Source organism: Kogia breviceps, chromosome 14 (assembly GCF_026419965.1).
Source record: "Kogia breviceps isolate mKogBre1 chromosome 14, mKogBre1 haplotype 1, whole genome shotgun sequence".
In the NCBI taxonomy this organism is placed as follows: Eukaryota; Metazoa; Chordata; class Mammalia; order Artiodactyla; family Physeteridae; genus Kogia; species Kogia breviceps.
In genome coordinates this window covers 65384772-65412484 of record NC_081323.1, presented here as the reverse complement: position 1 = coordinate 65412484, position 27713 = coordinate 65384772, and the positions used below count along the sequence as shown (strand labels likewise).

At 42.2% G+C, this 27713-nt stretch overlaps 1 protein-coding gene across 1 annotated transcript; it reads right to left on the bottom strand.

Annotated features, from left to right (window-relative positions):
* Positions 1 to 3602: 3602 nt before the first annotated feature.
* Positions 3603 to 15535, bottom strand: MPV17L (MPV17 mitochondrial inner membrane protein like). Its single transcript, XM_059038633.1, has 3 exons — positions 15226 to 15535; positions 11872 to 11942; positions 3603 to 3647 (listed from the first exon to the last, which is right to left on the bottom strand). The coding sequence occupies exons 1-3, from the start codon at positions 15533 to 15535 to the stop codon at positions 3603 to 3605; spliced, it is 426 nt and encodes a 141-aa protein (XP_058894616.1).
* Positions 15536 to 27713: the final 12178 nt, after the last annotated feature.

The window sequence follows — 27713 nt, the reverse complement described above, 5'->3', positions numbered from 1 at the left end:
AAACCAGTGTAGTGTACCATCCAAAAAGGGGATTGCAAACTCAGTGCCTTCAGGGGCCAGGTGGGTAATGGAAATGAACACATTGGACGGGTTGTCAGACTTAGGGAGTGAAGTCTATAGTGAACTCTCCAATGGAAGTAGATTTTTCAGGAGATGCCAGAAACCCAGGATTTTAATATAAAATTTCCCATCTTCAAACCGTGTGATTGCCATAAAAGCACTCTTGTGGGCCAGATTTGTCTATTCTCCCCTGCATGCCTCTGTTAAAAGACTCCTAGTTCATCTCTCATTTCTGTCTTCTTCTATCCTATGGAAGTCTGAACTTGCTTGGGTTCCAGTTTTCTTTTTGAGATAAGAGTTTCTGACACATGCTGTAGTTGTCTATTTGAGACATTGAGAAATTAAATCAATTTTAAAATTTTTATTATGTTTTATACAATTGTTAAAGGTTACACTCCATTTACAGTTATTACAAAATATTGACTATATTCCCTATGTTGTACAATTCATCCTTGTAGCCTGTCTTACACCCAATAGTTTGTACCTCCCTCTCCTGCACACCCCCAACTGGTAACCACTAGTTTGTTCTCTGTATCTGTGAGTCTGCTTCTTTTTTGTTATATTCACTAGTTCGCAGTAGTTTTTAGATTCCACATATAAGTGATATACAATATTTGTGTTTCTCTATCTGACTTATTTCACTTAGCATAATGCCTTCCAAGTCCATCCATGTTGCTGCAAATGGCAAAATTTCATTCTTTTTTATGGCTGAGTAGTATTCTACTGCCATACACACCATATACATACCACATCTTCTTTATACATCCATCTCTTGATGGACACTTAGGTAGCTTCCATATCTTGGCTATTGTAAATAACTCAATTTTGGTGGGGGGGGCAGCACCAGGCACTTGCTGGGTCTTAGTTCTCCAACCAGGGACTGAACCCAGGCCCTCAGCAGTGAAAGTGTGGAGTCCTAGCCACTGGACCACCAGGGATTTCCTAATAATGCAACTTAAAAATAAACTGTTTCTGCTTTATGGTCTTCATTTATTCAGTCAAAAATGACTCTTGAGGGCTTCCCTGGTGGCGCAGTGGTTGAGAGTCTGCCTGCCGATGCAGGGGACACGGGTTGGTGCCCCGATCTGGGAAGATCCCACATGCTGTGGAGCAGCTGGGCCCGTGAGCCATGGCCGCTGAGCCTGTGCATCTGGAGCCTGTGCTCCGCAATGGGAGAGGCCACAACAGTGAGAGGCCTGCGTAACGAAAAAAAAAAAAGTCTCTTGAGTACCTATTATAGGCCAGGTGTTTTTCTGGGAGCTTGGGATACATCAGTCAGCAAAAGAGACAAAGAATCCTGCCCTGCTGGAGCTTGGGGGAAGAGAAGGGTGGAAACATGCAATAAACAATAAACATAATAAATAAATAAACTATATAGGATAGTAGAAGAAGACGTTATAGCTATGGAAAAATAGAGCCGAGTAAGGAGGATTGGGAGAGTATAGCAGAAAGGGGGGCCAATGACAATTTTAACCAGGGTGGTAGGGGCAGACCTTATTGAGAAGATACATTTAAGCAAAGAATTGAAGGAGTTGAGGGAGTTGGCCATGAGATTATTGTAGGGAAGAGCCAGTGCAAGGATCCTACGGTATCCAGCCTCCATTAGGGCCCCCAGTGACCCCTGCCTCCTGGTGTTCATGCCCTTGAGGGCTGAATTTAGAAGAGAGGAGAAGAGAATGTGGCAGAAGTGAAAGTGTGTGACTTGAAAACTAAGTCATAAAAAGCATGTGTTGGTGTTTTCTCGAGTGTTCTTTCTCTCTCTTGAATCTCACTCTACAGAAAGCTGTGTTGGGAGCTGCCCAATGGAGAAGTTCATGTGGTGAGGAACTGAGGTCTCCAGCCAACAGCCAGGTGAGTGAGTTTGGAAGCAGGTCCTCCAGCCCCAGTCAAGTCTTCTTCACAGATGGCAGGCCCAGCTGCCGTCTTAACTGTAACCTCATGGAAGATCCTGAGCTCCAACCACCCTGCTAAGCCACTCCCAGATTCCTGACCCACAGAAACTCTGAGATAATGTATGCTTTTTCTTTTAATTACACTTTGGTGTAATTTGTTACACAGCGACAGATAAATAATACAGACCCTAAATAAGACTGTGCCTGCAGAATGTGAGGCAGAGAGGGAAGTGGTAGGAACTGAGAACAGAGGGTCAAGGTGAAGGTGTGGTAGGAACTCCAGGCTTCCATAAGAATCCTGGTTGTTCCTCAGTGTGAGATGGAGAGCCACTGCCAGGGTTCATTCTCAGAAGAGTGACATGAGATGACTTACTGGTCTGACAACTGAAAAAGAAGGTAGGATTTCTTTAGCACTATATAACAAATTATTTCATACTCATGATGATTCAGAAAAGCTTTTTCTTTTTTTCTCCCTTGCCTCTAATTTCTGTCCTTGATTATCCTGTCAGCCTTGGGTTTTCACCCAAGTCTTCCTTGGATATTCCATGTGGACCTTACATTCTAGCATCTTCCATATCTCAAAACCTTGTCCTTCTCCCTTCAGGAACCCATCCAGAAACAATATTTTAGATCCTGCCTGACTTCAGCAGAACTATTTTTAAACCTTTGTAAAACCCAGACACTCTTTGTTTTAGAGGATTACCCTACATTGTATCAAACAAATTGAAATGCACCCACATTCCACATTTAATATAGATGATATAATTATCTGAATTGAGTTGCAGATTACTGGCCAACATTATATTCTCTTTTAAAAGAGATTTAAACTTATTCATTTTGATTTTCTGAGATTTTGTTTTTGTATTTTGAAGCCATACCTATGTATGTGTAGACATATATGTATATATGCATGTATGTATATGTGTATACACATACACACACACTTCAAGTTTTAAACATCTTTATAAACCTTTAAAGGTCAAAGACCCTAATCGCCGTGCTTACAGTGCCCAAAAGGTAAGATAACCTGGAACTAGTTTCCTTATATCCTGTAGAACAGAGTTTCTCAACTTTGTACAACTGACATCTGGAGTCAGATTACTTTCTCTGTGGGAGCTGTCCTGTGCATTGTAGGACATTTAGCATCATCCATGGACTGTACCCACCAGATGCCTGTAGCACACCCTCTCCCCTCCACCCCATTGTGAGAACCAAAAATGTCTCCAGACGTTGCCAAATATCCCCTGGGTGTAGGGTTGCCAGACAGAATACAGAACTTCCACTTAAATATAAATTTCAGGTAAACAACAAATCACTTTTATTCATATGCCCCAAGTGCAACATTTGGGACATAATTATACTAAAAGTGTTCACTGTTTGTCTGAAATTCAAATTTATCTGGGTGTCCTATACTTATATTTGCTAAATCTGACAACCCTACCTGGAGAGAAAAATTATCCCCAGATGAGAACCATTGCCAGCGATCTTAATTCCCACCTCCACCTTCCCTTCTCTCTATGCTTGAGATTTAATGGCATATTACTTATTACACTGGTTAGCAGTGTCAAAGAAATCTACTTTCTTCAACTTCAGGGTGTTTCTATTCATGAATGCAATTAGTGCCATTGTCAATACTCATTTACACAGAAGTCAACCAACCAGTATTTCTTGAACTCCTTTGGGCAAAGCATTGGGCTAGAGGGATACAGAAGAAATATAAAACATAACCCTTAACTTCGAAGAGCTCCAATTTCATTGGGAGAAAATATAATACACACAAAATAGCTTATAATAGAGAATAAAACAAAATAAAGTGCTAAATTATCTGGTACAGACTATAAATGCTCTCAGAGTCAGGAGGAAAGAAGTGTAACAAAAGCCAGAACAGGCAGAGATAGCTTTATAGCAAGGTGTCGGGGACTGGGCTTTGAAAAACAACTTTAAAAATAGAGTTCGTACTCAGTTCAATAAATATTTGGATTTTGTTGTTGTTGTTTTTTACTTTATTTTTTTATACAGCAGGCTCTTATTAGTCATCAATTTTATACACATCAGTGTATACATGTCAATCTCAATTGCCCAATTCATCACACCCACACCCACCCCCCCCGCTGCCTTCCCCCCTTGGTGTCCATACATTTGTCCTCTACATCTGTGTCTCAATTTCTGCCCTGCAAACCAGTTCATCTGTACCATTTTTCTAGGTTCCACATATATGCATTAATATATGATATTTGTTTTTCTCTTTCTGACTTACTTCACTCTGTATGACAGTCTCTAGATCCATCCACATCTCAACAAATGACCCAATTTCCTTTTTATGGTTGAGTAATATTCCATTGTATATATGTACCACAACTTCTTTATCCATTCGTCTGTCGATGGGCATTTAGGTTGCTTCCATGACCTGGCTATTGTAAATAGTGTTGCAATGAACATTGGGGTGCATGTGTCTTTTTGAATTATGGTTTTCTCTGGGTATATGCCCAGTAGTGGGATTGCTGGATCATATGGTAATTCTATCTTTAGCTTTTTTTTTTTTTTTTTTTTTTTTTTTGTGGTACGCGGGCCTCTCACTTCTGTGGCCTTTCCCATTGTGGAGCACAGGCTCCAGACGTGCACGCTCAGCGGCCATGGCTCCCAGGCCCAGCCGGTCCGCGGCACGTGGGATCTTCCCAGACCAGGGCACGAACCCGTGTCCCCTGCATCAGCAGGCGGACTCTCAACCACTGCGCCACCAGGGAAGCCCCTATCTTTAGCTTTTTAAGGAACCTCCATACTGTTCTCCATAGTGGATGTATCAATTTACATTCCCACCAACAGTGCAAGAGGGTTCCCTTTTCTCCACACCCTCTCCAGCATTTGTTGTTTGTAGATTTCCTGATGATGCCCTATAACTGGTGTGAGGTGATACCTCATTGTAGTTTTGATTTGCATTTCTCTAATAATTAGTGATGTTGAGCAGCTTTTCATGTGCTTCTTGGCCATCTGTGTGTCTTCTTTGGAGAAATGTCTGTTTAGCTCTTCTGCCCATTTTTGGATTGGGCTGGTTTTTTTTCATTATTAAGCTTCATGAACTGTTTATATATTTTGGAGATTAATCCTTTGTCCATTGGTTAGTTTGCAAATATGTTCTCCCTTTCTGAGGGTTGTCTTTTCGTCTTGTTTATGGTTTCCTTTGCTGTGCAAAAGCTTTGAAGTTTCGTTAGGTCCCATTTGTTTATTTTTATTTTTATTTCCATTACTTTAGGAGGTGGATCAAAAAATATCTTGCTGGAATTTATGTCAGAGTGTTCTTCCTATGTTTTCCTCTAAGAGTTTTATAAAGTCCTGTCTTACATTTAGGTCTCTAATCCATTTTGAGTTTATTTTTGTGTATGGTGTTAGGGAGTGTTCTAATTTCATTCTTTTACATGTAGCTGTCCCGTTTTCCCAGCACCAGTTATTGAGGAGACTGTCTTTTCTCTACTGTATATCCTTGCCTCCTTTGTCATAGATTAGCTGACCATAGATGCGTGGGTTCATCTCTGGGCTTTCTATCTTGTTCCATTGATCTATGTTTCTGTTTTTGTGCCAGTACCATATTGTCTTGATTACTGTAGCTTTGTAGTATACTCTGAAGTCAGGGAGTCTGATTCCTCCAGCTCCACTTTTTTCCCTCAAGACTGCTTTCGCTATTTGGGGTCTTTTGTGTCTCCATACAAATTTTAAGATTTTTTGTTCTAGTTCTGTAAAACATGCCATTGGTAGTTGGATAGGGACTGCATTGAATCTGTAGATTGCTTTGGGTAGTATAGTCATTTTCACAATATTGATTCTTCCAATCCAAGAATGTGGTATATCTCTCCATCTATTTGTATCATCTTTAATTTCTTTCATCAGTGTCTTATAGTTTTCTGCATACAGGTCTTTTGTCTCCCTAAGGAGGTTTATTTCTAGGTATTTTATTCTTTTTGTTGCAATGGTAAATGGGAGTGTTTCCTTAATTTCCATATCAGATTTTTCATCATTAGTTATAGGAATGCAAGAGATTTCTGTGCATTAATTTTGTATTCTGCAGCTTTACCAAATTCATTGATTAGCTCTAGTAGTTTTCTGGTGGCATCTTTAGGATTCTCTATGTATAGTATCATGTCATCTGCAAACAGTGACACTTTTACTTCTTCTTTTCCAATTTGTATTCCTTTTATTTCTTTTTCTTCTCTGACTGCCGTGGCTAGGACTTCCAAAACTATGTTGAATAATAGTGGTGAGAGTGGACATCCTTGTCTTGTTCCTGATCTTAGAGGAAAATGCTTTCAGTTTTTCACCATTGAGAATGATGTTTGCTGTGGCTTTGTCGTATATGGCCCTTATTATGTTGAGGTGGTTTCCTTCTATGCCTACTTTCTGGAGAGTTTTTATCACAGATGGGTGTTGAATTTTGTCAAAAGTTTTCTCTGCATCTATTGAGATGATCATATGGTTTTTTTCCTTCAATTTGTTAATATGGTGTATCACACTGATTGATTTGCGTATATTGAAGAATCCTTGCATCCCTGGGATAAATCCCACTTGATCATGATGTATGATCCTTTTAATGTGCTGTTGGATTCTGTTTACTAGTATTTTGTTGAGGATATTTGCATCTATATTCATCAGTGATATTGGTCTGTAATTTTTCTTTGTGACATCTTTGTCTGGTTTTGGTATTAGGGTGATGGTGGCCTCATAGAATGAGTTTGGGAATGTTCCTTCCTCTGCAATTTTTTGGAAGACTTTGAGAAGGATGGGTGTTAGCTCTTCTCTAAATGTTTGATAGAATTCGGCTGTGAAGCCATCTGGTCCTGGACTTCTGTTTGTTGGAAGATTTTTAATCACAGTTTCAATTTCATTACTTGTGATTGGTCTGTTCATATTTTCTATTTCTTCCTGGTTCAGCCTTGGAAGGTTATACCTTTCTAAGAATTTGTCCATTTCTTCCAGGTTGTCCATTTTATTGGCATAGAGTTGCTTGCAGTAGTCTCTCAGGATGCTTTGTATTTCTGCAGTGTCAGTTGTAACTTCTCCTTTTTCATTTCTAATTTTATTGATTTGAGTCCTCTCTCTCTTTTTCTTGATGAGTCTGGTAATGGTTTATCAATTTTGTTTATTTTCTCAAAGAACCAGCTTTTAGTTTTATTGATCTTTGCTATCGTTTTCTTCATTTGTTTTTCATTTATTTCTGATCTGATCTTTATGATTTCTTTCCTTCTGCTAACTTTGGGGTTTTTTTGTTCTTCTTTCTCTAATTGCTTTAGGTGTAAGGTTAAGTTGTTTATTTGAGATGTTTCTTGTTTCTTAAGGTAGGATTGTATTGCTATAAACTTCCCTCTTAGAACTGCTTTTGCTGCATCCCATGGGTTTTGGGTTGTCGTGTTTTCACTGTCATTTGTTTCTAGGTATTTTTTGATTTCCTCTTTGATTTCTTCAGTGATCTTTTGGTTATTAAGTAGTGCGTGGTTTAGCCTCCATGTGTTTGTATTTCTTATAAATTTTTTCGTGTACTTGATACCTAGTCTCATAGTGTTGTGGTCGGAAAAGATACTTGATATGATTTCAATTTTCTTATATTTACCAAGGCTTGATTTGTGACCCAAGATATGAACTATCCTGGAGAATGTTCCATGAGCACTTGAGAAGAAAGTGTATTCTGTTGTTTTTGGATAGAATGTCCTATAAATATCAATTAAGTCCATCTAGTGTAATGTATCATTTAAAGCTTGTGTTTCCTTAATTATTTTCATTTTGGATGATCTGTCCATTGGTGAAAGTGGGGTGTTAAAGTCCCCTACTATGATTGTGTTACTGTCGATTTCCCCTTTTATGGCTGTTAGTATTTGCCTTATGTATTGAGGTGCTCCTATGTTGGGTGCACAAATATTTACAATTGTTATATCTTCTTCTTGGATTGATCCCTTGATCATTATGTAGTGTCCTTCTTTGTCTCTTGTAATAGTCTTTGTTTTAGAGTCTATTTTGTCTGATATGGGAATTGCTAGTCCAGCTTTCTTTTGATTTCCATTTGCATGGAATATCTTTTTCCATCCCCTCACTTTCAGTCTGTATGTGTCCCTAGGTCTGAAGTGGGTCTCTTGTAAACAGCATATATACACGTCTTGTTTTTGTATCCATTCAGCCAATCTATGTCTTTTGGTTGGAGCATTTAATCCATTTACATTTAAGGTAATTATCGATATGTATGTTCCTATTACCATTTTCTTAATTGTTTTGGGTTTATTATTGTAGGTCTTTTCCTTCTCTGTGTTTCCTGCCTAGAGAAGTTCCTTTACCATTTGTTGTAAAGCTGGTTTGGTGGTGCTGAATTCTCTTAGCTTTTGCTTGTCTGTAAAGCTTTTAATTTCTCTGTCAAATCTGAATGAGATCCTTGCTGGGTAGAGTAATCTTGGTTGTAGGTTTCTCCTTCATCACTTTAAATATGTCCTGCCACTCCCTTCTGGCTTGCAGAGTTTCTGCTGAAAGATCAGCTGTTAACCTTATGGGGATTCCCTTATGTGTTATTTGTTGTTTTTCCCTTGCTGCTTTTAATATTTGTTCTTTGTATTTAATTTTTGATAGTTTGATTAATATGTGTCTTGGCGTGTTTCTCCTTGGATTTATCCTGCATGGGACTCTGTGCTTCCTGGAATTGATTAACTATTTCCTTTCCCATATTAAGGAAGTTTTCAACTCTAATCTCTTCAAATATTTTCTCAGTCCCTTTCTTTTTCTCTTCTTCTTCTGGAACCTGTATAATTCTAACATTGGTGCGTTTAATGTTGTCCCAGAGGTCTCTGAGACTGTCCTCAATTCTTTTCATTCTTTCTTCTTTATTCTGCTCTGTAGTAGTTATTTCCACTATTTTATCTTCCAGGTCACTTATCTGTTCTTCTGCCTCAGTTATTCTGCTATTGATCCCTTCTAGAGAATTTTAAATTTCATTTATTGTGTTGTTCATCACTGTTTGTTTGCTCTTTAATTCTTCTACGTCCTTGTTAAATGTTTCTTGTATTTTCTCCATTTTATTTCCAAGATTTTGGATCATCTTTACTGTCATTACTCTGAATTCTTTTTCAGGTAGACTGCCTATTTCTTCTTCATTTGTTAGGTCTGGTGGGGTTTTGCCTTGCTCCTTCATCTGCTGTGTGTTTCTCTGTCTTCTCATTTTGCTTATCTTACTGTGTTTGGGGTCTCCTTTTCACAGGCTGCAGGTTCATAGTTCCCGTTGTTTTTGGTGTCTGTCCCCAGTGGCTAAGGTTGGTTCAATGGGTTGTGTATGCTTCCTGGTGGAGGGGACTAGTGCCTGTGTTCTGGTGGATGAGGCTGGATCTTGTCTTTCTGGTGGGCAGATCCAGTCTGGTGGTGTGTTTTGGGGTGTCTGTGACGTTATTATGATTTTAGGCAGCCTCTGTGCTAATGGATAGGGTTTTGTTCCTGTCTTGCTAGTTGTTTGGCATAGGGTGTCCAGCACTGTAGCTTGCTGATTGTTGAGTGGAGTTGGGTCTTGGCGTTGAGATGGAGATCTCTGGGAGATTTTCCTTGTTTGATATTATGTGGAGCCGGGAGGTCTCTTGTGGACCAGTGTCGTGAACTTGGCTCTCCCACCTCAGTGGCACAGCCCTGATGCCTGGCTGAAGCACCAAGAGCCTGTCCTCCACATGGCTCAGAATAAAAGGGAGGAAAAAAACAAAGAAAGAAGAAGATAAAATAAAATAAAGTAAAATAAAATAAAGTTATTAAAATAAAAAATAATTATTAAGAAAAAATATTTTCTAAGTAATAAAACAAACAAACAAAAAATGGACAGACAGAACCCTAGGACAAATGGTAAAAGCAAAACTATACAGACAAAATCACACATAGAAGCACACACATACACACCCACAAAAAGAGAAAAAGGGAAAAAAATATATATATCATTGCTCCCAAAGTCCACCTCCTCAATTGGGGATGATTCGTTGTCTATTCAGGTATTCCACAGATGCAGGGTACATCAAGTTGATTGTGGAGATTGAATCTGCTGTTCCTGAGGCTGCTGGGAGAGACTTTCCTTTCTCTTTGTTTGCACAGCTCCCGGGGTTCAGCTTTGGATTTGGATTTGGCCCGCCTCTGCATGTAGGTCGCCTAAGGGCATCTGTTCTTCGCTCAGACAGGACAGGGTTAAAGGAGCAGCTGATTTGGGGGCTCTGGCTCACTCAGGCCAGGGGGAGGGATGGGTATGGATGTGGGGTGAGCCTGCGGCGGCAGAGGCCAGCATGACGTTCCAACAGCCTGAGGTGCGCTGTGCATTCTCCCGGGGAAGTTGTCCCTGGATCGCGGGACCCTGGCAGTGGCGGGCTGCACAGGGTCCCAGGATGGGAGGTGTGGATAGTGACCTGTGCTTGCTCACAGGTTTCTTGGTGGTGGCAGCAGCAGCCTTAGCATCCCATGCCCATCTCTGGGGTCCATGCTGATAGCTGCAGCTTGCGCCAGTCTCTGGAGCTCCTTTAAGTGGCGCTTTTAATCCCCTCTCCTCATGCACCAGGAAACAAAGAGGCAAGAAAAAGTCTCTTGCCTCTTCGGCAGCTCCAGACTTTTTCCTGGACTCCCTCCCGCTAGCTGTGGCGCACTAGCCTCCTTCAGGCTGTATGCATGCAGTCAATCCCAGTCCTCTCCCTGGGATCCAACCTCCAAAGCCGAAGCCTCAGCTCCCAGCCCCCGCCTGCCCCAGCGGGTGAGCAGACAAGCCTCTCGGGCTGGTGAGTGCTGGTTGGCACCGATCCTCTGTGCGGGAATCTCTCCACTTTGCCCTTTGCACCCCTGTGGCTGCGCTCTCCTCCGTGGCTCCGAAGCTTCCCCCCTCCGCCACCCGCAGTCTCCACCTGTGAAGGGGCTTCCTAGTGTGTGGAAACCTTTCCTCCTTCACAGCTCCCTCCCAGTGGTGCAGGTCCCATCCCTATTCTTTTGTCTCTGTTTTTTCTTTTTGCTTTTGCCCTACCCAGGTACATGGGGAGTTTCTTGCCTTTTGGGAGGTCTGAGGTCTTCTGCCAGCATTCAGTAGGTGTTCTGTAGGAGTTGTTCCACATGTAGATGTATTTCTGATGTAGTTGGGGGGAGGAAGGTGATCTCATGTCTTACTCTTCTGCTATCTTGAAGCTCTCCCCTTTTCCTGTTTCTTGAGGTAGGCTTGTATAGCTATAAACTTCCCTCTTAGAACTGCTTTGGCTGCATCCCATAGGTTTTGGATCGTCATGTTTTCATTGTCATTTGCCTCTAGGTATTTTTTTACTTCCTCTTTGATTTCTTCAGTGATCTCTTGGTTATTTAGTAATGTATTATTTAGCCTCCATGTGTTTTTGTTTTTTACGGTTTTTTCCCTGTAATGCATTTCTTTCTTTCTTTCTTTTTTTTTTTTTTTTTTTTTTTTTTTTTTGTGGTACACGGGCCTCTCACTGCTGTGGCCTCTCCCATTGCGGAGCACAGGCTCCGGACACGCAGGCTCAGCGGCCATGGCTCACGGGCCCAGCCACTCTGCAGCATGTGGGATTCCCCCTGGACCGGGGCACGAACCCGTGTCCCCTGCATCGGCAGGCGGACTCCCAACCACTGCGCCACCAGGGAAGCCCCTACTATTCCTATTTTGCAATAACCTCTTTGGCTCCAAAAAAATCACTGTGATCACTAACAAGAGTAAATATAAGAATGTCAGAAATCATTGTGAACATTGACTAAAATTCAGAGACACATATAGACACTCTTAAAGCTTCTCATTCAACTATCAAAACAAATTTAAGATCTGTCAAAATATAGTACCCTGTGCCAACCAACTGGAGCCCTAATTTAAGAATATTTTTATTTAAATGTATTTAAAGTTTAAAAGATACAAAAAGATCCTGGTCGTATTTTCAAAAGTCTGTCTTACCTTATTTGTATTCCAGAATTTCTGTCTCAGGTCCAAAAATATGTCTTCCTTTTCCTGCAGAATACTCATACCTATTTGAAAAAACACACACCAAAAGAATTTTAAAAGATTTAATACAGGGCTTCCCTGGTGGCGCAGTGGTTGGGAATCCGCCTGCCGATGCGGGAGACGCGGGTTCGTGCCCTGGTCCGGGAGGATCCCACGTGCCGCGGAGCGACTGGGCCCGTGAGCCATGGCCGCTGAGCCTGTGCGTCCGGGGCCTGTGCTCCGCAGCGGGAGAGGCCACAGCAGTGAGAGGCCCGCATACCGAAAAAAAAAAAAAAAAAAAAAAAAAAAAGATTTAATACAAAGAATACTGTATAACAGTTCATGTTCTCTATTCCAATATGCAAGGTAACCACCACCATCACTAACTCAGTATGTTCCGTCTGACCCAACATTGAAAGCAAAAGATAATCTCCATTCTAAAGTTAGGTAAATTTTAAAGTAATGATAAATATGAAGTGAGAATAGCAGGGTACCGAGTTATAGCAGAATGATTATTTTTTTTAAAAAGCGTTAGAGGGGTTTCCCTGGTGGCGCAGTGGTTAAGAATCCGCCTGCCAATGCAGGGGACATGGGTTCGAGCCCTGGCCCAGGAAGATCCCACATGCCACGGAGCAACTAAGCCTGTGCGCAGCAACTACTGAGCCTGTGCTCTAGAGCCCACGTGTCACAACTACTGAGCCCACGTGCTTCAACTACTGAAGCCTGTGCACCTAGAGCCCGTGCTCCACAATAAGAGAAGCCACCGCAATGAGAAGCCCGTGCACTGCAACTAAGAGTAGCTCCTGCTTGTCGCAACTAGAGAAAGCCCATGCGCAGCAATGAAGACCCAATGCAGCCAAAAATAAATAAATAAATTAAAAAAAAAAAAAAAAACACCCAAAAAAATAAAAAAATAAAAAGCTGTTAGAGAATTCACAAAAACCTCAGTTGTTAGCATGGTGGGACTATTGGTGACTTTTCTTCTCTCCCTTCAAAACATTTTTTGAAATGTTTAAAATTTTAAAAATGTAATTTCCTTCTTTTACAAAAAGGCTGCCGGACTCTGGGTATTCTAGCAACTACAGATTTCCCATCTAAGAGGCTTTCTAAACGGAATTTGAAAGCAGAACACCAGTTCAGACTTCCTAAAAACATCTGGAAAACTTTGACGTTCAACAACTCTGAAGAGGAAGTCAGGGAACAAGGATAAAACCCTCCTATTTTAGGAAAGGTGTGAAAATGAGAGTGCTTTAAAAAGTCTCCCCCAACTCTGATTAGGAAGAAGGGGAAATAAAATCTTTTTACTCAATTGCAGGGGATTCTTAGAACAGGACCGGTAAGAAAACCCAGCCCAATATTGGTAATAGTATTCCACTTACCCAGCACTCACTAAGGGCTAAGCACTTGATGTGTTTTCTTTCATTTGACCCTCCTAACCCTCAGCTAAGGATGGTCGAGTTGCAGAGGAGGAAAAGAGTTCAGAGAGGTTGTTAGTGATCCAAGTCCAACCCAGGTGTGGATTCCAAGCCAGAACTTTTAATCACAACTATTCTAGCTCCCAAGGCAGCCCCAGCACAAAGGATCATCTAATACAGGCAATTTCCAAGTCTGAAGTGCCTTGAACAAACATCCAACCCACCCCCTTTCCACCATTCCTCCTTCAGTTTAACATGAGGAGAGGGAAACAGGGCCCAGAAATCTGAAATGCAAAACAAGCAATGTGGGCAGGAATCGGTTTCAAGGGCCTCGGGATTGAACCACAGGCCCCAGCAGCCCTGTGACTGCAGCATCTTTCTGGTTTCAGGAACGCTGACATCCCCCAGGGAGATGAAGACCATGACATGGATTGTGTTGCTTTCGGGCAGGTCGTTTATCCCTTTGAGCCTCAGTTTCCTTGTCTGTAACATGGGAATAACATTACCTGCCTCACTGGGTTGTTTGAGGATTAGATAGGAATCTGACTCCCAAATGCCAGCAGCCCCCAACCCTCCATCCCATCACCAGAGTACAAGGGCACTGCAGTAACAGGCATGAGGAACCTGTCTGCCAATCTGGCCTGGAAGTCACGCACTGGGATCAGGCACAGATCTTCTGATAAATCGGGCAGCTCCTGCTCTCAGGTCCTCTATCCCCTGACCTCACTGACCCCATGGACCATGTGGTTGGCACTGCATCAGGCATGTTTCCTGTGGAGTTTGTGAGTGACTCTGGCCCCCAAAATAAGATCCATGGGCTCCTTCAAAGTGGTGACTTGACCACTTCAACACGGTTTAGAAGAAAGCACCAACAGCCACCAACAAGACCCCTTGGGGGATCTGTGATCACCAATGCCAAGGCCAGGCCCAGGACCCTTGAATTTTCTTAGGTGATTGGGTGCCCCTCCCCTGCCCACTCCCTTCCAAGCAATAGAAAACGCTATGAAGATGAAGGCCACAGAGCCCCTGCCACTGTTTTTAGAATTTAGGGCGCTAAGAAAGGTTCCCAAAGTCAGGCCCTCAGGCTCCAGGGTGGACTTTTTGAGGAGGGGGTTCCCCAGACCCTCACAGGTACAGAGTCCTCTCATGGCAGGAGTCCGAGGTCTCCTGACATTTTCTGTGGAGAAAATGGAGACGGGACCCCCTTCAGGAAAATCTTATTACAAAAGCAGGACTACCGCCCTGAGCACACATTTTGAGGGGAACCGGGCCGCACCTCAGATTCCACCACCTCTGTCCGCACCATCCTGAATCCCCTCACCTTTTGTTTGTATGTTGGAAAGGAGTATCCCGCCAGTGGAAAAGAGGCCCCTAGCCCCCGGTGGATCTTCCCAGAAGCAGGACCAGCCCCGCTCCACAACATGGTCACAGGGCTCACAGCTGACATGGTAGCAAGCTGGGGTCTCCTCGACCTTCCTGTGGACCTTCATCAGGGGAAAATGGATCCCCAGCCCTGCCTCCCCACTTCTGGCCTACATACGCCCCAGGCTCCCTGAAACCTCCAGCCCCAGACTACGGGCAACCCAGCGTCCGAACTGCGACCCCTGGCCCCCTAATCCCTGGCCTCTCCGGCAACCGCCCCTCACTTTCTTTCCCCTCAATCCTGTTAATCCACGGTCCCCAGGCTTCTCGACCCTCGTACCTCAACCTCCGGCCCTCGTCCAGACCCTCTCAGTCCCCTGAACCCTGGCCCCCACCACAGGATTCCAGCCCCGGTCCCCGGCCCCCAGAGTCCCAGGCTCCTGCACGGTCCCAGCCCCTTGAAACCCCGACCCCTGCCTCTCGTCCCCCAATTCCGAATCTGCCTCCGTCCCCCAGTTCCGGCCCCCAGGTGCCTGGCCCAGCTACTCACCGAAGTAGAAGGCAGAGACGCACACCGGCCCGCCGAACGCCTGGTCGCACATCACCTTGGCCAGGACGGTGCGCGACGCGCGCCCCGGCAGCGCGCGCTCCAGCAGGCGCAGCCACACGTAGTTGAAGTTGGCGTGGAAGGCCACCGCCACGGTGGCCGCGTGACGCGGCTGCCTCCAGTCGGCAGGGCCGCCCCGCAGCCGCTGCTGCAGCACGTCGCCGGCTGAGAAGAGTGCGGCGTAGAGCAGCACGTTCGTGGGCCAAGGGTAGCGCCCGGCGGTGCGCAGGAACTCCCGCCACCAGCCCGCCATGCCATTGCGCTGGGCGCCGGCCAGTGACCGCCGCCAGCTCCAGGCCACGCCCCCTGCCCCCTGCCCCCTAACCCCTGGCCTCCGCCCTCTGCCCCCAGCCCCGCCCCGCGCACCGCCTCCCAGCACCTGCACCTGCCTCCTCTCCACGCTCGAAGGCGATTGGGCGCTCCGAGCACACCCAACTGCACCGACCAATCCCGTGGCCACTGGCGATCCTGGATGCTAAGCTTTTGAAATACTGGTGGTCCGCATATGCATGAACCCCCTTACAAGTCATGTCCAGAAGACGCAAATCCTTACAGACTTCAGGGGCTGGGCGATGGGGGAGATGCGAAGTGACTGCTAACCGGATGTGGGATTATTTTGGGGGGTGATGAACTATTGTATAATTAGATAGTGGTAACGGTTGCACGGAAAACCATTAAAGACACTTAAAAAAAAAAACAAATTTATTTATTTTTGGCTGCGTTAGTTCTTCGTTGCTGCGCGCAGGCTTTCTCTAGTTGCGGCGAGCGGGGGGTACTCTTTGTTGTGGTGCGCGGGCTTCTCCTTGCGGTGGCTTCTCTTGTTGGGGAGCATCGGCTCTAGGCGTACGGGCTTCAGTAGTTGTGGCGCGTGGGCTCAGTAGTTGTGGCCCACTGGCTTAGTTGCTCTGCGGACCAGAGCTGGAACCCGTGTCCCCTGCACTGGCAGGCGGATTCTTAACCACTGAGCCACCAGGGAAGTCCCTAATTACACTTTAAAATAGTGAATTGTATGGTATGTGAATTATATCTCAAAACAAACCAAAAAAGGTTTAAAAAGAAGGGGAAAATTGGGGAAAAAAAGTGGTGTGGGGGGAATACCAAAACTCAGTTACCAAGATGGCAGTGTATGTTAAATGTCTTAACATACAAGGAATTCACACTTTCGACACAAACACTGACTATGTAACAGTCTTTGGGGATAATGTCAGAAGTTAAACTTTGAGGCCTTTCATGAATGTGAGGTGGGATTCAATGGGACTACTGCTTTCTCTTCAGAGTCTGTGCCTCGATGAATATTACCTCCCAAATCATATGCTGAGCTCCCAGAAGCAGGGGGTCATTGGAAACCCAAACAGCAGATGTAACCTCTGACCTCATGGAAATCAGTTCCTCTTTGCTTCTTTTCCTCTATTTTTCCTTCCTTCATTGTCACACCCAGTTCCATTCTCATTTTCTCCCTCTCTCTTCTATTTGTTTACCCTATTTTAGTTAATTATTAATTTTTTGATTTTTAACTTTTCATTTTGAAATAATTCCAAACTTTCTGAAAATTTGCAAAAATAGTACAGAGTTCCCACATATTCTTCAACCAAGCTTCCCCAAATATTGACATCTTACATAACCATAGTACAATTTTCAGAACGACTGATGTAATACTGTTACCCAATCTACAGACCTTATTCAAACTATTGCCAATTGTCCCACTAAAGTCCTTTTTCAAGGACTGGCTTTCAATTCTGGATCACTTTGCCTTGTACTGAATTGTCATAGATCACCTTAGTCTCCAATCTGGGGCACTAATCAGTTATACTGTAGATTGTTCCTCAGTTTGTCAACCCTATTGTTATGGGCTGCATTGTGTCCCCTCAAAATTCATATGTTGAAGCCCTAACACCCGGTACATCAGAATATGACTGTATTTGGAGATAAAACCTTTAAAGAGGTGATTAAGTTAAAAATGAGGCCCTGGGACTTCCCTGGTGGTGCAGTGGTTAAGAATCCACCTGCCAATGCAGGGGACACGGGTTCAAGCCCTGGTCCGGGAAGAACCCACATGCCATGGAGCAACTAATCCCCTGCTCCACAACTACTGAGCCTGTGCTCTAGAGCCCACAAGCCACAACTACTGAGCCCACGTGCCACAACTACTGAAGCCCGCGTGCCTAGAGCCCATGTTCCACAACAAGAGAAGCCACTGCAATGAGAAGCCTGCACACCACAAAGAAGAGTAGCCCCCGCTCGCCGCAACTAGAGAAAGACTCTGCACAGCAACGAAGACCCAATGCAGCCAATAATTAATTAATTAATTAATTTAAAAAAAGTTTTAATGAGGCCCTTAGGATGGACCCTAATCCAATCTGACTGGCATCCTAATAAGAAGAGGAAATTTGGACACACAACGAGACACAGGGCAGTGCATGCACAGAGGAAAGATCATGTGAGGACATGGTGAGAGGGAGGCCATCTGCAAGCCAAGGGGAGAGGCCTCAGAAGAAGCCAAACCAGCTGACACCTTGACCTTGGACTTCTAGCCCAGAGAACTGGAGAAAATACATTTTTTAACCCACTTTGTCTGTGGTATTTTGTTCTGACAGCCCTAGGGCAGATACAACCATTCTCTTCAGTTCTTGGGAATCTGCCAATTTCTGTGTTCTTTGACCCTTTCTATCTGCCCATATGCTGATTCTCATCCCTCCCCTCTCCTTGTGCTTGTTACTGGTCCCAAGCAAATCTTTCTGTCAGATTTGTCCCAGCTAAGCAGGCTCCTAGCACGCACCTTTCTTTGTTTATTACTTACATTCCCCTTGTATTATTTTCCCATTGTTGCTGTGACAAGTTGCCACAAATTTGTTGTCCTCAGAGGTTTGGAGGTCAGAAGTGTAAAATGGGTCCATGCGGACATCCCTGGCAGTCCAGTGGTTAAGACTTCCACTGCAGGGATCCCTGGTTGGGGAACTAGGATCCTACATGCCGCTCAGCGCAGCCAAAGAAATAAAAAACGGGTCCATGGGCTGCATTCCCTCCAGAGGCCCTAGAAGAGAATCCATCTCCTTGCCTTTTCCAGCTTCTAGAGGCCCCCTTGCATTCCTGGCTGGCCTCTTCCTTCAAAGTCAGCAGCATAGCATCTTCCAATCTCTCTCTCTGTCATTCCATTCTCACATAGTCTTTTCTGACTCTGACCCACCTGCCCTCCCTCTTAGAAGGACCCTTATAATTACATTCAGCCTCCCTGGATAATGCAGGGTAATCTCCACATCTCAAGATACTTATCTTGAGTCATCTATAAAGTCCCTTTTGCCATGTAAAATAGCATATTCACAGGTTTTGTGGATTAAGACATGGACATCTTTGGAGGGCCATTATTCGTGCCTTTCTTCTCTGTAATCCTTTTGATCTCCTCTAATAGCAATTGATCACATTAGCTGAAATCAAACTACCCATTTCTCAGCACACTGAGATCAGGACCATGGGTTTTTCCAGGCAATCTTTCATTCATTCATTCATTCAGTTGATCAATATTCATTGAGCACAATTATGTGCTAGGCACTAAACTATGGGCTTGTGGGAAGGATTTGTATTTGCAGTGCTTTAAAAAAAAACCAGAAAAACTAATTCCTACTTAAATTAGAGAAAATTGTGGTCTTCATTATGAAAAAGAGAAAATCTCCCTAATGATTCCTACACAATTCCCTTAACTAAAGTTTTTAGAGAGAAAAATAGAGGAAAATTGGAGAAAATTGCAGGAAAGTAGGGTGGGGGGAGGGATTAGGGTTTCCAGGAAAAATATAGGGTGTCAAGTTAACTTTGAATTTCCTATGAACAAAGAATAACTTCTTGGTGTAAGTATGTCCCAGTGCAATATTTGGGGCACACTAAAAAAATTTTCACTGTTCATCTGAAATTCGAAGTGAATTGGGCATCCTATATTTTTCTTTTTTTTTTTTTTTTTGGCCTCACAGCATGTGGGATCTTAGTTCCCTGACCAGGGAGCAAACCCATGCCCCCTGCAGTGAAAGCTTCGAATCCTAACCACTGGATGCCAGGGGAGTCCCAAGGGCATCCTGTATTTTTTAAAATTTATTTTGCTAAATTTGGCAACCCCAAAGGGATGGGACTGACATTTACGGAGAGCCCACTGCAGGTGTCAATTTTCTACTAAGCACTTTACTACATGAATTCATTTTCTCATCACAGAAAGCCAGTGAGGCTGGGGATTGGTAATAATCTGTAGAGGCAAATATCCTCCAAAATCTATGGTGATCTTTTTCAAGCAGCTCAATGTATTTACTTAATGGGAATTGAAAGAAAGAGGAATGAATACTTGGAAGGCTGAGATGGTTTTACGACTATTGCTGTATTATTTGTCTCTTCTTAAAAGAAACAAAAAAAGCAGTAGTTAAAGACAATCTAATTCAGTAAAGATGCTAAAGAACCTGCTTGGCCTTCAAAGGGAAGAGATGCTCTAAAATTAATTCATTACATTGATGCTTCATCATCTATGCAAGCTGTGATTCAGAGCCCTCTGGCAATAATGAGACAACACATTTATGTGACATTAATATCTCTGAACACTGGGAGATAACGAGAGAACATAGTGCTGTGTTAAAACGGAAAAGAGGTGTTTTGTTAAGAGCTTTTTCAGCAGGGAATAAAGTACTGATGTGGGAACTGACCTTCAATTTACAACTAAGGACCACATTAAACATACATTAAGATGATTACAATGAAGCTTACTTGTAACCATTATTATTTCATTTTATTTAAATGAATGGGGGCTTAGTAAGAACCACCAAGTGGGCTGCAGTGTCTAAAATCTTCTACCTTCTCTTGCTAATCTGGAAATTTCTACTGACAAACAAAAGGCTACTACTCTTAACAGGCTCCAAGACCAACAGGTCTGTTTTCCAATGAACGGAGGAAGCAGTCAGCTTCAAAAACAGTCATGACCTTCAAACAAGGTCATGGAAGTTCCTCCAGCCCCTTCAATATCACCTCTGAGATATCAATTGTCTCTGAGGGTGTGAGTACAGAGCCAGAAACTGAAGCAACTGTCTTCCTCCTTGTCACCTGAAGTGAGGTTGGCAATAGAAACCCTTATCTATTCCTCCTTCTTTCAAGATTTTCTCACCCACCCACCCCTTCATTCCAGAACCCTTCATTCTTAATGGAATTTCTCCAGCTTTGATCTGAATGGAATAGGATACTTTGATTTGAAGCTGGGCGTGCTCAGTAAACACAAGATTTTTGTTTAGTGTGGCTACAGATGAATAAAAAGAGCTATGCTTTATGCAAATGTTAATATGATTTTCTTTTTCAAAAATTATTTTTATTTGGATGAGTTCCAGTGGGTGGGATTGAAATGATGGAGGTGGGGGTAGGAGGCACCACCACTGCTGACTCCCTATCTGAATGTGTGGGAGAGAAAGAATGGGTACTCAGCTGGAAAGGTCAGGAGGGGAGGTTATTAGAAAGAAGATACAAGCCTGGTTCCCACCAGAGCCTTAATTTTTCCTGTTAACAGAAATGATATAAAACAATTCCTTCATGAAATCATTGCATTTCAGCTGAAAAAAACCATGCCTAAGAATTCTGTCTCTATGACCTAGGCAACTCTTATGCCCTTCACGTTGGCACCAATTATGTGAAAGGTGCTTGGTTCCATATGGTCATTTTCAGACCATCTTAACATCGGAACTAAAACAAAGGACTAAGGTGAGAATTGTACCCGTCCTTTGCTCTTGTTTAGAAGTTTGGAACACTTCCCCATCCTTCTATCCTGCCCCCAACAGAGTATGAAAATGTGGTAACAGATTTCTTAGGAGGGATGGCGTCCATCAGAGATTCCACCTTTGATTTGGTGCTTTGAAAATGTGCCATTTGGAAGAAATATTCAAAGTAGAGTGTTCAGGAACTCTGTTTTCACCAGCTTTATTTTAAGAAACTATTCTGCCCACATTGGTGTGGGATAATAGAGCAGCCAATTAAATTTATTTCATTAACTTTTTCATTGTTAAGCTTTGGGAAAAGAAATACCTTTTTAAGTTCTAAAATACATAAAGAAGAGATAAAATTTAAAAATCTGAAATTATGAAAAACCCAACATTAGAGGTAGCTTTAATGATCTTGCATATTCAAATATGCAAATGATTAAGAATTCCCACATAAAAGGTGGAATTAATTTCAGAGAGTTTTCTTCTCCAGTTATGCTTTTTTGAACCTCTGAAACTTCAATTACTATAGAAAATGTGTGACTCTACTAATATGTAGAAGAAGTAACTAATTAGTGGAATAATGGTTTAGAGATGATTTTAGTACTTTATGATCCAATCAGGAGGGAGAAAGCACATTGTAATTAGAACAGGGAAAGTTTAATACAGTCGATTCTTATTACTTGAAGTAGGTACATTCTATAAAGTTACTATGAGCACTACAGAACTAAACTCGAAGGCCATTTAAAACAGTGAATGTCCTGACAAAAAACTCAAAAAATGTGGGAATAGACTGTGAAAAGGACATTTGCTTGCAGTATAAGAGACACAACAAAAAGGCCAAGCATCACCTTGTTTGACTGTAGCTGGATGATTCAAATTTTTTGCTGCTCTGAGCGTGTGAATGTCTTCAAATGACAACAAAAGCATCAGCAGTATTGGCTTTGGGGTTCCAAAAAAAAATTTAGCAAGTAGGTGAATTTGCAAATATGGAATCACCAAATAATGATTACCTACTGTATGAAGAATTATTAACAAGGAATTGGAATGATGAGGGATTGAATAGTAAGAGAACCCTAAAGAGTATAGAAATAGCAAACATAAGGACCAGCCACTACCACTAGGACTGAGATAAAACACCCAAGAAGAACCCTCCCTACCCTCTAGGGCTGAAATCCTGATCTTATTGGGAGGGTACAGCCCTGTCTCACCGAATGACAAAGAAGTCAGTTGCTCTAATGCCCTGACAGCTGGTGGAATTCTCTGGAGATCTGCTCTCTAGGGTAAACTGTTGTGGGAACTCATTGGAGGTACTCTTGGCTACAAAACCACCAGAGTGGGTACCACGGTTTGATACAGTGATTTATAATAAGAAATATTTATTTGGTCTGTGTCCTGTTTCTGGTACAGAGTTCCTAAAATGCTTGGAATTTCCTGAGTGATCAGAGCAGTGGGAGCATCATTTTGTTGTAGTATTTGGTCTACAGTTTTGTACTCTGCCTGAAATAACTTCTGAGTCCTCAATATGAAAGGCGTGTCTTGTTGGTCATAACAAGCCCCTTTCAACCACACCTGAGTTTATGTTATTGTGGTAACTTTTGGAAAGCTTCTAAGGGTGGACTTGTTGCCAGGGGAAACTGATCTCATCATTAGAGGGTTGGAACTTTTAGTCTCACACCCACATCTGCGGATGCAGGCTGGGGACTGGAGATTGAAGCAATCACCAGTGGACAAGGATTTAATCAACTGCGCCTTTGTAAAGAAGCTTCCATAAAACCCCAAGATGATGGGGTTCAGAGACCTTCCAGGTTGGTGAACGTGTGGAGATTTGGGGAAGAGTGGCCCCCAGAGAGGACATGGAAGCTCCGAACCCCTTCCCACATACCCTGCCCTGTGCATCTCTTCCATTTGGTTGTTCCTGAGTTATAGCCTTTTATAATAAACTGGTGATCTAGTGAGAAAACTGTTTCTCTGAGTTCTGTAAGCCACTCTAGCAAATTAATCGAACCCAGTGAGGAGGCTGTGGGAACCTCTGATTTATATGCAGTTGGTCAGAAATGCAGGTAACAACATGGACTTGTGATTGGCATCTGAAGTAGGAGGAAGTCTCATGGGAGTGAGACCCTAACCTATGAGATCAGACACTCTCCCCAGGTAGATAGTGTCAGAATTGGGTTAAATTTAGGACACTCAGCTGATGTTACAGAACTGCTTGATGAGTGGAAAACCCACACATCTGGTAAAAGTGAAGTAGGGTTGTAGTAGGGTGTCGAGAGTAGAGGAGACACAGGAGGAGTAAGTTTTTCCTTACATCCGGGGGAAGCTTCGCAGGGCACGGGAGAAGCCCACCAGCAAGAACCTGGAAGCAAACCCCTTTCCTCCTGCAATTTCTCCCCCGTGGCCTCTACTGATAAAACTTAACATTGTGCCAGCTGGCAAAGGAGAAATATTTAAAGGGCCCAGATCCATTTTTACAGAGCAGGCAAAAAGAATGGATTTGGAGCCAGATTACAAATTAGTAACTAGCACAAGTACTATTTAATGTTATACATACTATTTTCTTAGATATCTTTTTGAGTTAACTACCTATCATCTTTCCATGTCAATAAGTAGGTTATCTACATCATTGTTTGTGAAGGTGTGTTTTGACCAAGTTTACCATAACTTAACCAATTTTTTATTATATTATTGAATATACAGATTGTTTAAAATGTTTCACCAATATAAACAATCTGATATGACATCCTTATAGGAAAGTCTTTAACTTGATGTCTTTAGTTTAAATTTCTGGGAGCAGAATTTTGCGGACAAAAGATATGTATATTTTAGGCTTTTTTGTTTGTTATTACTGAATGGCAAATTGCATTCAGTTGAATATAATTGAAACCTATAAAAGGTTTATAACAATTTGAAATTCAATCAGTAATGCATGAGAGTATTTCTTCTCTCCTACTCTAATAAATCGTAGATGTTATTATTAAAAGCAAAAAAAAAATTGTTAATTTAATAGGCAAAAAAACTCACTTGAATTTTGCATTTTTTAATCACTAGTAATGTTGACGCTTTTTCATGTTAATTGAGCATCTGCACATATTTTTCTTTTCTTATATCATCTGTTAATGTCTTTGCTCATTCTTTTGGGGTACACAGTTTTAGAGAAGGCTGAATTCTTTCATAAAATATAAATAAATCTGAAACAAATGAAAGGTGAAATCACCTTTTTATACTATTTCACCTTTTTACACTATTTCACCTTTTTACAGCATCACCTAAAATTTAAGTATACTCTAAAATCCTACTTAGAAGAAAGTATTTTATTTTATTTATTTATTTTTAAGATTTTGGCTGTGCTGGGTCTTAGTTGCAGGATCTCCATTGCAGCATGTGGGATCTTTAGTTGAAGCATACGGGATCATTTTTTAGCTGCAGCATGTGACCTCTTAGTTGCAGCACGCATGCAGGATCTAGTTTCCCGACCAGGGATCGAACCCAGGCCCCCTGCATTGGGAGCACAGAGTCTTCCCACTGGACCACCAGGGAAGTCCCTAGAAGAAAGTCTTAAACATAAATTAAATCATAGTTTAAAATGTTAGCAAAATTTTTTTTCATATGGCTGTATCAATGTTAACATATCTGCTTCAGATTTTCTAAGACATCATGCCCAATCCTGCTCCAGGGATAATTTAATTATGGTAGAGTGTAAATTACCAGAGGTGCTCAAACATCAAAGAAAAGTCCTTTAACAGAAATCAACAGAAACACCTTCCTCAAGGTCTTGAAAATTAGTAAATTGTTGATGGTAGTAAGTTGGCTTTGCTTAATTTTCTTCTATTTCCAGCTAGTTATCACTGAACAAATATTTTCAATGTTTTAGAACAAAGATTTCAAATTTACAGTCTGAGGCATGGATTCATTTATAATTTACTCTCCATTCTTTTATCATGCTTAATTTTCCTTATGATACTTACAACAAATTAATATATTATAGAGCCATTTTTTATCACCCCATTCCAAAAGAATGTAAGATCTGCAAATGCAGAGACAATGTCTTAATCATGGTATCCCCGATTCCTAGAATACTGCTTGGCGTATAGTGGACTCTCAGAAAGTATTTGTTGAATCAATGCATTCAGTATTCATTCATTGAACCCTCACTGCATCCTAGACACTGACCTGGCTAGACTTGGGAAGTAAAATCGCCACTTGTACTATGAAGTTTTTTAAAGATGTGATACCCATTAAAACCAGATTGAAAATAATGGAAATGTTTAGGAATAAAATCTGCACATAATACCAGTATGTAGATTCATCATTCATTCATTCATCCATTCATTCCACAAATAATTTTTAGAGCCTACCTGCTAGTCACTGGGGACAAAATAACATTGAAGACAGACTCCATCTCTGCAGAAATGGCATTTATATAGTCTTTTTTGGGGAAGACATTAAATAACTAATTAATTACAGTTATGCTAAGTGTATTAAAAGAGAGACATAGGGGCCTATAGGTGCCTATATGTACATAAGACATTTCCCAAAGAATGACAGCCAAGACCGAAGAGGTAGAAAGGAGTCATACCACACTTGTGGGCCATGTGAAGGATGCACGCTTTATTCTATCAGCAACAGAAGGCTTATAAGCAGAGGATCCAGTTTCTCTGTTTAACAGACTACTCTTGTTACTGAACGCAAGTTCAAGTGCCCGACGCACAGTGAGGTCAAAAAACCTCAACGTCAGAGTTTGGAGCAGAGTAAGGTTTATTGCAGGGCCATGCAAGGAGAACAGGTGGCTCATGCCTGCCCCCCTTCGATCCCCCCCACCGCCCCTGAATTCCTTGCAGGGTTTCAGCAAAGCCTTTTTAAAGGCAAAGTGAGGAGGGGCACCCCAGGGTATGTGATCAGCTTATGCACAGTTCTCTGATCCATTGTTGGTGAGGTAGCAGGGAGGTGTCACAAGGGCTAAAATTATCTATATCTATCCTGAGGCATCAGTAGGTCTGGGGGCTGTGGGCTCATGATCAACAAGTAGTTAATTTCTTCCATTTGGTGGTGATTTTTTTGGGTTTTGTTTTTGGCCATGCCACTCAGCATGCGGGATCTTAGTTCCATATCCAGGGATGAACCTGTGCCCCCTGCATTGGGAGCACGGAGTCTTAACCACTGGACTGCCAGGGAAGTCCCAAGGTGGTGGGTTTTAGCATCTGAAAAACTCTGGAGATATGCATGAGATACTATTATCTGGGTACTTCAGAGAGGAGCTACAGCAGAGGATATAGGGGAAGGGTCTATCCTGGGAAGGCCCCATAGGCTCAGTTACACTCTGGGTTCTGTGTGGCTACAGAGATCACTTATATAATGGCAATACTCAGGTATGGCAACAGAGATAGATTTGTAGACAGCTTTAGGAAATATTTAGGAGGTATAGGTGGCAACAGTGATTGAAAGTGACTAGGGAAGAGAAAGTTTGTGTGTGTGAGGGAGAGATATCAGGGTTCCTGGCTTGAACTACTGGGTAGATGATGGTGCCTTTACTGGGATGAGGAATGTTGAGGAACTTGGGGTGGAAGAGGATGAGTTCAATTCAGTCACTGCACGTATCTATATATTCATAACTGGAATAGAAGTTTCAGAAACAATGATTACCCTTACTACAGTTGATGCACTCTGATATGTTTTATCAACTTTATTGAAGTATGTTTTACCTACAATCGAATACATTCATATTACTTGTACAGTTCAGTGGGTTTTGACAAATATGTATACCTCTGAACCTCCACCACAATTAAAATACAGAATATTTCTATCACCTGCAAAAGTTCCCTGGCACCCCTGTGCACTCAATTCCCTTCGACCCCTGGTCCTAGGCTTTCTGTCATTATAGATGAGTTTGCATGGTATAGAATTTCATATAAATAGAATCACACAGTATACATACAGTATCTGTGTCAATTTGTATTTGGCTTCTTTCACTCAGCATAATGTTTTTGAGATTCATCTGTAACAGGGATCAGCAGATACAGGCTGTGGGCCAAATGTGGCCCACAGCCTGTTTATTTAAAGGCTCAAGAGCTAAGAATGGCTTTATATTTTCAAACAACTTTAAAAAATCAGAATAAGAATATCTCATGATGTGAAAATTATATTAAATTCAGTGCCTATAAATAAAGTTTTATTGAGACATGGTTATGATTCATTTCCTTACGTATTTTCTATGGCTATGTTCATGCTACACAGAGTTGTGTAGTTGCAACAGAGACCAAATGGTCCGCAAAGCCTAAAATATTTTCTACCTGGCGCCTGACAGAAAAAGTTTGCTGATCCCTGCTCTGTGGTATTCTGTATATCAGCAGTTTGTTCTCTTTTATTGCTGTGTAATATTCCATTCCAGTGTATGGGCAGACCACAATTTATGTCTTCACCTGTTGATGGACATTTGGAGATTTTCCTAATTATTCTTATTCCATATGTCATGTGCTCTGATGTTTTCTATTTCATTTGATTTGTTAAAAATTGCTAAACATGACCCAGTAAACTCATTTCACAACACATTAATGAGGTGACTCTCAGTTTAAGAGCCCAGGTATAGATGTTAGTTGAATAATGGAGGATGAGAGTGTGTAGAATAAGGAAAGAAAGGGGCTTTAGGGCTGAGTGCTGAGGAAATCCAACAATTGTATGTTGGTAGATGGAGGAGCTACTCCAGAACACACTATTCCAGACTTT